The sequence below is a fragment of the Nycticebus coucang genome, chromosome 14 (assembly GCF_027406575.1).
Source record: "Nycticebus coucang isolate mNycCou1 chromosome 14, mNycCou1.pri, whole genome shotgun sequence".
Taxonomy (NCBI): Eukaryota; Metazoa; Chordata; class Mammalia; order Primates; family Lorisidae; genus Nycticebus; species Nycticebus coucang.
In genome coordinates, this window is record NC_069793.1 from 49,418,352 (window position 1) to 49,429,353 (window position 11,002).

Consider the following 11,002-nt stretch of genomic DNA (forward strand, 5'->3'; position numbering starts at 1 on the left):
TAAAAAATGTCTTAAGGAAATGATTTAGGAGCAACTGATCCTCTTAGCACATTCTTCAATAAACTCAATGATGGAAGCTTTGGGTTTTGCCCTTCTTTAGACAGTACAATCCTAGTTGAGATTTTTCCAGTTAATTTAAAAGTTCAAATCTTTGCCAGGCAGAAGAGAATGGATTTATGTTGTAGACTGTTATTGCTGCTGCTTCAGATGTTACTGTTGTGATTTTGTTGCCATTGGGTTCATGAATTGTGCAGGAACAATAAATTTAACTTGAGCTTTGAACTTTGAAAGTGCTCTTTTTCTTTCAGGTGGCTATTTGCCTCACAATTGGCTTGCTCAATTAAAAGAGTAAGCCTTGTAGGTGTGACCATTTTATCACATGGAAATTCACATTAGTATTTTCAACCAAATTTCATCTTTTGAGATGCTGGTCTCTTGTTACCCAGGCTGGAGAGCAATGTATATGATCATAGCTCACTGCAGCTTTTAACTTCTGGGCTCAAGTGATCCTCCTGTTCAGCCTCCCTCCCAATTAGCTGTGACTTCAGGCATGTGCCAGTAGGCATCTAATTTTTTTTTTTTTTTTTTTTTTTTAGAAAAGATGAGGGAGAGTCCTCACTATGTCACCTGGTCTCCTATCCAACTCCTAGCATAAAGGGACCTTCCAGCCTTGGCTGTCCTCGACGCTGGGATTATTGCAGGCATGAGCCACCATTCCAGCTCTTTTTAATTTTAAATCAAAGAGTATTAGAATCTGATGTAAACCAGTTAGAATTTATCAGAGTATTGTAAAAAATTTTTTTCCAAGCTAGATTATTTCAAAACTGACCCCGATTTCCATGTTTAAAATTTATGAATTCAAATAGTAAAGGCAAGAGCCAACTTTTTTTTTTTCAGTTTTTGGCTGGGACCAGATCTGCACCTGCCACCTCCGGTATATGGGGCCGGCGCACTACTCCTCTGAGACACAGGCGCCGCCCGCAAGCCTCTGTTTTTTAATCAATTTTCTCAGCGACTTTTGTTAGATCATACTGTTCTGTCCCAGAAGTGCCAAAATGTAAGTGATTAGCGCGCGCGAAGTCCTAAACTTACTAGGCGCCCTCGGTAAATCCAGAATAGACTTTGAGAAGAACGGTTTTGCATTTCGTTCTATAAGAGCCCAGTCTTCAGAAAGACCTCTAGGTTAAGTTCTTCCCTTCCTACTTCGTTCCTGGAAATTTCTATCAGGGAGCAGACCTGGGTGTGCCAAATGAAATGGGAGAAGGTAGTTTTTGTTCTTAATCCGAGTACCAGTGGAATTCTGTCCATAACTTTGTCCGAATTTTCTGCAGGTTACCTGATGAAATCAACAGGTGAATTTGCTAAAATGAATTCATTTTCATTCATTTAACATTGGCAAGACGCCTATTAGTGTGTGCCCGACGTGGTGCAATAGTCACAGAAAAGGACTTTTTTTTTTTTTTAACTTTGGCCTGCAGCAAAACGCCCCGCACTTCCTGTATCTCGGTTGCCTGAGTGCTTCAGTGAGCTAATCTCTCTCCCTCCCTTTCTGAAGAGCCCAACCTTTGCAGTGAAGCTTCAGGTGCTCAAGGCCACACGGGCGCCCTCTGGGCGCAGACTCTGGTCAGCTCCCCAGAGCACCAGACCCAGCAAGCGGTTTGTAACCGCCAAAGATTTCAGAGAGGGGAATTGGCGTCCGTACTGACAGTGGGAGGCACACAAGATACCCAGGGGCAGAGTTTCGAACCCACAAAGTAACATGGCCACTTCTTTAAGCATTTTGCGGTCACTATTGCACGAGTGAAAGCCATGAGTGCTCTCGTTAAGAAAATGCACATCGCAGACACCTATATTTAGAAACGATTTCAGAAGGTTCATATGTTAGAATCCCAGGTCTTGGGAAAGAAGCCGTTTCCGCACAAGTATTTCGTGGCTGAGCGCAAGTACGCTTCTGCAACAGCACCTGTGGCAGCGGATGGCGCGCGGCGCGTCCCTCAGCGGCCGCACTTCGGCCTTCGCCACTTTTCACGCAGCTCGGCACCGAAAGACCAGGCCAGGGAATCTAAACTGCACGAAAAACCCCGAGGCTGAGGATTGGGCCTCCTAGTGGGTGTCTGCCTCCGGGCTTCAGGGATCTCTGGGAGCCGGATGGGCCGTCCCTCGCCTACCCGGAGCGCAGATCCCCGGCCCGGCTCTTCGCCGGCCGCGCGGGCGTCCTCTCCGGCCATTTGGTCCCGAACTGGGTCCGGCGGCCTCCCTGCCCGCGGGCCTGAGAATAGCGTGTCTCAGACGCGCGGTTCCCAGCCCCGAGTTTTCATTCCCTCGCAGAAGTGCCGCCCCAAGAGTTAAGAAGGAGAGTCAAATAAAGGTATCTTGGGAGTCAGGCAGTCCTGCTGCAACTCTCCAAGGGAAAGAGAAGCAGCACCAGGCAGGGTGTCCTAGGACATGGCGAAGATTCTGGGGACTGAGGACTGGGGTGCGGACGGAACCTCGGGAGTACCTGGAGTTCGGTGGCTCGGCCATTCACGACACACCCGAGGGCTAATTTCCACTCTGCCCCGGGAGGTGGGGGCTATGAAGCCCGGTTTCCGGCTTCCCGGCACAGCCCTGGTGCATATTATGTGCATATTATGTGCGCCGGGTGCGCTTACACCCGGAGATCCCCCACAAAGCCAAGAAGCTTCTTTCTACTCTTCCTAGCAGCTGCGGGCAGCAAGTGCCTTGGCGAGTGTCTGAAGTTGAATGGTCAGAGTGGTGTTGAAGTCAGGTTGTGCTGACTGTCGGAGCTGTCGAGGTGCATGGAATGCGTTTGTGCAGCGCGCCTCTTCTTGAGAGCGCGTGCAAGTATAATGTGAGCAGGTCGCCGTCACGCCAATGTGTGGATGCGACTGCAGGAGACACCAAGTGACACGCTGGAAAGTGAACCCCTCAGGATACCCCTGTGAGCCAGTATCTGTTTTTTGAGCATCTGTGCCTGGCAGAATGCACACATGCTTAGAGACCGTAGCGAGTTTGTTTGCGTGACAAGGGCGTCTGGAAGTGAGTGTGAGTTTTAATCTAGGCAGGGACTCCACAGCACTGTCGAACTTGCCTGCTCTTTAGTGGAGAACCAGAGTGCGGAGTTGGGGAGCGGGCGGGAAACAAATGCTACTGGGACATCTTGACAAACACCAGCCTGAAGCAAAGGGGCAGCTGTGCAAATGCTTTGGGCAGGTGCACTGAATGAGAGGTGATGGATGGCAGGGTAAGAGGAGAGGGCGAAAGGTCTGGATGGAGGCTTCTGGAAGCCTCTGTTCCTTGCTCCTGGCCCCTCAAACCCAGCTGGGCACCAGCCCCCTCTTCACACGTGTAACAAATCTGAGCTGCACCCTGGGACCGCTCAACTTGAGTGCAGGGGAAGACAGGCAAGGTAGGAATTCTGAAGTATTCATTGAGATTTTATGGGATCTCCTATGTGGACCAAGAAACTCTTCTAGATTTCTACCTGGCTGGGAGCCAGGCCCTGGGATACTTCTCATAACCTTTCTTCAAGATGGAACTATGGGTTCCCACTTCAAAGTTAAGTACATTGAGACGTTACTTGCCCATGATCACAAAGACTTGAATTAGAAGCTGGAATTAAGTTCAGGACTACAGAGTTCTTGCTCCCAACTTCATCTCCTGCCAAAGACCCTAATGGGTGGTGCCAGTTAGGGTCAGACAGCCTTTTGGGGCTCCAAATCCACCCACCAGCGTGTTAACTCTTCAAACCTCACTTGGGCAAGGATCTAGGGTCAGAACTGGGGAAGCCAGGAGCCCCACAGTCCTGGACTCTATTCTCCAAGCTGCACAGCTGAGGGTGGAGTGGAGCGCAGATTCAAAACCCAATGTGACTAGAGGTGAAATCTACAGTGACCAGTGACGTCAAACTGTCTCAAATTCCCGCTCACTTTAAGGGAGTTTCTCGTTCGTCCCTCACCGCCCGCCCCCCCCCCACTTCCATTAATGACCTCAATGCAAATACAAGTGAGTCCACGAGGCTGGATGGTTCTGGAGGCACTAAGGTGACGCAATCCGGAAGGGGCCACTGGACCCCTGCGACCATTGGATGCTCCGTGCCCAGGGACCCCTCCCGACACACTGTAAGGGAGAATAAGAGCAGCCGCCCTCTGAGAGGCATCGGAGCCACTGCCCAGCCCAAGTGCCGCCACCGCTTCTGCAAGGCACTCGATCCACCGCAACACCGCGCTGCCCCTGCTGCAAATCACTGTCCACCAGGTGAGCCCAGAGATTGCTGCTCAGGTGTGTTCTTCTATTTCTTCTCCTCCTCTCCTCCCTCTCCTCCATTAGTCTACCTCTCTGCCACTCTCATTCTGTCTGTCCACTTCTGTGTCAGTCTCTTACAGTCTCTGTTTAGTCCTGGATTCAAACCAGGTTTCCGCCCCAGCTCTCATTCCGGGAGCTCCTTGCTCCACTCTCCTTGCCCGGCTTGGGACTTCGTCTCTCTCCTCTTGCACACATGCACGAGCCAGTCGCCAGACGCTCGGGCTTCCCAGGCACCGTGCGCGGAGCAGGGACTCGGGATTGCTGTAGCAGACGTTGCCCGCGAGGATCGCGTCTGGAGTCTAGCGGTCCCCATGATATTAGTTGAAAATCTGAGCCAGCGCAAATGGGTAGCAACCACCGAGCGACAGGCAGCTCTAAACTGCAAGCCCCAGTCGCCGGCTCTCGGAGCGCCGAGAGATCCCAACTTGAGACTCTGTTAAAGATTGGTTATTGCAGGGGACTAAGTTGCCAGAGGGTGGAGCAGTTGAGCAATAAAATTGGTTCTTTTCTCTCTCTACATAACCCCCACTTAGGTGTGTGCAGAAGCCCCGACAAGGACGGCTCTGGGTTGCGTTATGAGAGCAGCTGCTGGGGAAGGGGGGAGAGATCCGAGAGTGTCCTCCACCGAGACCTGGCTAACAGGTTTATGTGCCTGTGTGTGGCTTTGGGGTAGAACTGAGACCTCCCCATCCAGCTGTCCCCTTTAGGAACGCTCCTCCAACTTTGCCAAATTGTGCAGGTGGCAGGCCCACCGGGCCTTCCAGCAGTCGATTTCACTGATGAGGAAACAAAGAGGATGAGAAATGAAATGACCAGTGTGAAGCCACCAAACCAGGGAAATAGCAGCAAGGCAGATGCAGGACGAGCGTCCAGGTCTGTGGGCTAGTAGAACTTTGAACTGGTGCAGGTAGTTACATCATTCTTCCCTTGCAGAGGGGCGTCATGGGCTTCCAGAAGTTCTTCCCCTTCCTGGCTCTCAGCATCTTGGTCCTGTACCAGGCAGGCAGCCTCCATGCAGTGCCATACAGGTAAGATAGCCTGAAACCAGGAGCACACTTCCCTCCTGCTGCCCGTTGGATCAAACAATTCCTTTGTGTCATAATTGTGGTGTTGTGTGCTGATGGCTTACAAGCCTGGGCGGTGGGGTGGGGGGGTGGCCCGGAGAGGGGTGGCAAGGGAGATTTGAAGGGCGGGAGCATATATACACAGGGTGTCCATGAAGTTCGTGTGCAATTTTAAATTTTCTGATAGAAAAGTATGTCGCACACAATTTATAAATACAGTGGAACTTCTGTAAGTTGACCACCCAAGGGATTGTAACAAACTGGTCAACACACGGAGGTGGTCAACGTAAGGAACTAGGCCTACTGTATTCATATATACATGTGGTGCATGTCAGGTCTATGAAAATTAGGTCAACTTAAGGAGATGGTTAATGTGGGGCTGTGCTCAACTATGGATGTTCCACTGTAGTAATAAGACACACAGTATTCTTTACTGTAAATTTCATATAGCCCATTGACCCTCACAAAATGCTTTCAATGTTTGCAATGAATTTTTGCAAACTTGCTTTTTAGCAAACTTTTACATCTGTAGCCTAAACCATTTATCCAATTCAGCCTTGACTTGAAAAATGAATCGCATCCTAAAATGCTAATTTGTCAGTAAATTTGCTTTATTAAATCTGATATGTGACCTGTTGATCTATTTCTCATGCATATACAAATTTATTAAATTGAAAACTTTTTCAGAACTTCATCATTTAATTTTTAAAAATGATTTCACAGGCTCAGCACCTGTAGTTCAACAGCTAGGGCGCCAGCCACATACACCAGAGCTGGTGGGTTTGAATCCAGCCCAGGCCTGTCAACAACAATGACAACTACAACCAAAAAATAGCCAGGCATGTGGCAGGTGCCTATAGTCCCAGCTACTTGGAAGGCTGAAGCAAGAAAATCGCTTAAGCCCGAGTTTGAGGTTGCTGTGAGCTGTGATGTCACAGCACTCGGCAGACAGGGACACACAGCCTGCACTGGGATTGCTTCCTTTCACAGATTGGACCTGCAGAGCAGCCCAGACCAGGTTACACTCAGTGAGGAGGAAGCGCGCCTCCTGCTGGCTGCACTGGTGCAGGACTATGTGCAGATGAAGGCGAGTGAGCTGGAGCAGGAGCTGGAGACAGAGGGTTCCAGGTAAGACTCCCCACGCTGCCCAGCACAGGACCTCCCCTCCCCTCACACTCAGGAAGGGTAGTCCAGGTAGGAGAGAACACACTGGCCAGGGTCCAGCAGGCCATGATTGTTCAACAGGATCTGGGGCTCAGCTGTTCTCAGGCTCTGTGAGAGACAGAAGTCCAGTGTAGCTGGAAGGACTGTGGTTAGACACATTAAAAAGTTGCATTTCTGAAAGCTGTGAGGAAATGAAATGGGGAGGTATGGAATGGTCACTGGGGGGAATGCTTTTGCAGTACTCGGGAGACCACCCAGGTAGGATGAATTAAGACTGGTAAGGGCAACATGGATACATCTGGTGTATCTCAGGAGATTTTAGAAATTTGGCTCCACCTTGTTCATCTGCAGATGACATCTTTCACCCCTGCAAGGAGCCTTCATTTCAAATTTTCAAGGTGAAGCCCTTGCAGGGGGTGGGGACAACTAGAGCAGTATCTGAGGTAGGCCCGGGTCTCTATATGTGCAGCATCCATGGAGAAATGCATGTTGTCACTGAGCCAGGAAGGGTACCCTTACCCAGTCCCACTCCCTGCACTCCCTGAGCCTGAGCAGAGACCAGCCTGGCCCCAGCACTGCCTGGGAAGAGGTGTCTGTTGTACCTGCATCCTCCCCAAGAATCCCTCTGCTGAGCATGGGGGGTCTGAACAGCATGTAGAATGCCAGAAAAGCTCACCCTCCCCCACTGAGCCCTTCCCCACACTGCCCTACCCCACTGGACCCCTGAGCTCTCTTAATAGAGGATGTGTGAGCTGCCCCCTGCCTGTCCCTCCTGCTCCCCTCAAAGAGCTCCCACACAGTCCAATCTTCTGCGTGACTGTCAACAGAGGCAGCCTTTGGTGCATGTATTGTCTGGCATGTCTTTTCCCTGCAGCCTGGACAGCCCCAGATCTAAGCGATGCGGTAATCTGAGTACTTGCATGCTGGGCATGTACACGCAGGACTTCAACAAGTTTCACACGTTCCCCCAAACTGCAATTGGGGTTGGAGCACCTGGCAAGAAAAGGGATATGGCCAGCAAGTTGGAGAGAGACCACCGCCCTTACATTGGCATGCCCCAGGGTGCCAACTAAACGCCTTCCTTTCCTTTCTTATTTCCTTTCTTGCTTCTTTCCTATAATTTGATGCATGTGGTCCCTCTCTGGTTGCTCTTCAGTCTGTCCTCAGTGACTTTCCTTATGACAAAGCATGTATGGAACCTCAGGTGGGAAGAGAAAGAGTAGGACTCACAGGCTGGAAAAGAATCACTAAAAGAGATCAGAGAGTGAGGGCAGCCCTAAGTCCCCCTGAGGATTCCATAGCAGAGCTTTTTTTGTCTTGCTTCTGTGTGTCATTTGGGGAATAAAACTATTTTTCTAAAAAGACCCAAGCTGTGGCAATTATTTCTCTGGCCCATGACCCAGACTTCATGGTGTCTAGGGCATGTACTTAGAAGTAGCCTTAACCCTGGGGTAGCTGGACACAGGGTATAGAGACTGGTCTCTGTGACTGAGCTCAAGCAGCAAGAATGGGGCTGCTAACAAGCAGGTAAGCACCTCTGGGACCGGATGCTGCAGAATTCGCTCTGTTCCTCTTCCAGGTAAGACTGGGGAATTTTTATTTTCCTAAGGGGGAATTTTTATTTGATGCCTGTGACTGGGGCATGGATTCTACAGTTCTTATGAATGGGGTTGGGCATGGTGCCATATTCACTCTAGTCTCCTAAATCTTTGCTAATTTTTAGTCTATTTACACAGGAAAGATCAGCCATTAAGGTCACTGTTCCATGGCCAGTTACCCAGAGTCACCTTTGGGTTTTCTGAGGTCCTTAAGGATGTCTATGGGGAATGATCATGGCATTTTCCCTAATGGCCTTGCGATTTTCTGCTCTGATAATTGTGTTCAGGAGAAACACTTAAGGTTAATTGGTGCCTCTCAGAGCAGCAACTTTACCATAATGGTCCCATGGGGCAGGTTCCTCCCCCAAACTCTCAGTCGCAGATCTTTTATTGTTTCTTCATCCTGAAAATCAGCATCACTGCCCAGAAGAGATCCTGCAACACTGCCACCTGTGTGACTCACCGGCTGGCAGGCTTGCTGAGCAGATCAGGAGGTATAGTGAAGAATAACTTTGTGCCCACCAATGTGGGGTCTGATACCTTTGGCCGGCGTCGCAGGGACCTTCAGGCCTGAGCAGCTAAATGCCTCCAGGAAGAAGGTGACCACCTTTGTACTATGGGATGGGAGGATGGATGACAAAGTATTGCAGGGGTAGTTTATGTTCTAAGCCTGCCAGGAACCATATTGTTGAGAAAAATTCAAAAGGGAAAGTATCCACACCAGTATCTGGAGAAAGGACACTAAGATCTAATAATAGCTGAAACCCTAGAATTTGGATTATCCTCTATTTTTCCAAACTCTCCTCCTAATGCTGAGATCATTAGGCTAGGAAATATAGAGACTGTTTATTTCAAACACTATTTCTTGCCTTTACAATTGTGGTTATTCTAGCATTTGAATTTAAAAGACAATAGCACTATCCTTTTAGAGCAGTGATTTTCAACTGGTGTGCTGAGAGGATCTTAGGTGCACTATGAAAATTTTTAAAGATCATTAATTAAATGATTTTCAAAAGAAGTTCCAAGCACAGTAAGTCTATTCTTTTTTTAACTCTTTTTCTTTTTTTGTCAATCATCATTTAAGCGTGCTGTAGAAGGTTCAGGTGTGCTGAGATTAAAAAAAAAAAGGTTGAAAAACACTGTTTTAGAGTATATGTTATAATGTCATGCACCTCTGAATGAAAAGCATAGACTTGAGTTCAAAAACTGTTTTGCCTTCTACTAGCTAAATGACTAGGGACCAGAACTTAACTCTGAGCCTCAGTTTCCTATCTGTAAATCGAGGGCTACAAAAGTGCACACCTCCTACCGCTAATATAAAGAGTAAATGAGATAATAAATGTCAAGAGTCTGACAATTAATAAGTGACTAAATTCTAGCAGTTTTTGTTTTCTTTCCTCCTAGGTCACAAGGAAGCCAACGTCTACTTCTTTTAATGCGCAATGAAAGCAATGATGAAAGCAATTTGTAGGCGAGGCTCTGTGGAAGACATCCATATTTGCATCCTCCTTGATATTGAAAACTATCTTCCTTGTTTGCAAGGAACTAAAGCTAAATGCTGAATAAGCTCATTGCAGTTACATATTGTCCATTGTTCCCATATTTGATTCCACATCCAACAAATATGATAGCACGTCTCTTTGGCTTATCTGGTAGCAAATGTGGCTCTCTGAACCATCCTGCTAACATTGGCAGCTCTGTTAAGCCTCAGGGGGACATGAAATCACTGCCTCTTGGGAGTCCGGGGACACATGGTAATGCTGTGCCTGGACAGGACTATTTGTTTCAAGAAATGTCAATGTTGTCATCTGTGAACTTCATAAAAATTAAAAATGTATTTTCAATATGCTTAAATAGAATCTCTGCTGCTATTTATACTGTTTTCCCAGGAGAGCTTCAGGAGCCTATAAGCTCCTTGTTGACTAACTCACCTGAAGCAAATGCAACACACTTGGGAAGGATCTTCCATCCATCCTGAAACATTCCTCATTGCATTAGAGCTTTGAGGGTGTCAAAGAAGACAATTCACATTTGTTTTTAGAGAGTTCTCTGGTCGCCAGACCCAGTGGTTACCTATGTACCTATGTACCTTGACATAGGTTTGCTCTTTCCCATCCTAGCCCTTCATCCCCTTGAGAGCCCTTCCATGTAACTCTTGGCCTGCAAAGTCCTTTAAAAATGATGGCTCAGAGTTTGAAACAGAGATCACAGACTAGCCAACCTAGAAAGGTCAACATGCCACCTAATCCAATTTGTTTATTCTGTGGGGTGCACAGAAGATCTTGCTCATGAGCCAGCATTAAGTTTAATAGAAGGCATTCATATACTTCACAAATACTGCATACCTGCTATATGCTGCACACTATTCTAAGCACTGGGAATAGAGCAATGAACTGCACAGAACAGAAAAAACTTCCTGCACTCAAGCAGCTTGAATTCTATTCAGAGGAGGATGAGATAATACAAGCTGTAGAGTCACAGACCCTCAATGTTAGAAGAAAGCTGGAATATCATGTAGGAATTTTCCCAGCATCAACATCCGTAGCATCCTCTGGGACCACAAGTGACAAACTGCGAGTATAACTCCCAAGTGACCAGGTAGTCAGTTTCACCAGCAGTGAGTTAATTAGCTTAGTTAGTTAGTTAGAAATGTCAACCCCTTTTACACACCAACTCTAATTATTTTCTCAGGATCACATAGAATTATGTTTCTTTCTCCCCTTCAGTTTGCGCTCAATAGTTCAACCGTTGCTATAAAAGGTATATCAGACCACATCTCTCTGATGTTCAAAACACTCCAATGACTCCCACTCACACTGAGCAGACACCTAAGGCATTGCAATAGCTCACAAGGTCCAAATTGATCTTACC

At 47.9% G+C, this 11,002-nt stretch overlaps 1 protein-coding gene across 1 annotated transcript; it reads left to right on the plus strand.

The window, feature by feature from the left end:
• Positions 1-4,168: 4,168 nt before the first annotated feature.
• Positions 4,169-9,814, plus strand: LOC128565384 (calcitonin gene-related peptide 2-like). The gene is made up of 5 exons (XM_053561803.1): positions 4,169-4,257; positions 5,239-5,333; positions 6,360-6,497; positions 8,546-8,730; positions 9,536-9,814. The coding sequence occupies exons 2-4, from the start codon at positions 5,248-5,250 to the stop codon at positions 8,703-8,705; spliced, it is 384 nt and encodes a 127-aa protein (XP_053417778.1). The 5' UTR covers positions 4,169-4,257; positions 5,239-5,247; the 3' UTR covers positions 8,706-8,730; positions 9,536-9,814.
• Positions 9,815-11,002: the final 1,188 nt, after the last annotated feature.

Coding starts and splice junctions, on each gene's coding strand:
- LOC128565384 (XM_053561803.1), top strand. CDS start 5,248: ATGGGCTTCCAGAAGTTCTTCCCCTTCCTGGCTCTCAGCATCTTGGTC. Junction 5,334..6,359: donor CTCCATGCAGTGCCATACAG/GTAAGATAGCCT, acceptor TTCCTTTCACAG/ATTGGACCTGCAGAGCAGCC. Junction 6,498..8,545: donor CTGGAGACAGAGGGTTCCAG/GTAAGACTCCCC, acceptor CCTGAAAATCAG/CATCACTGCCCAGAAGAGAT.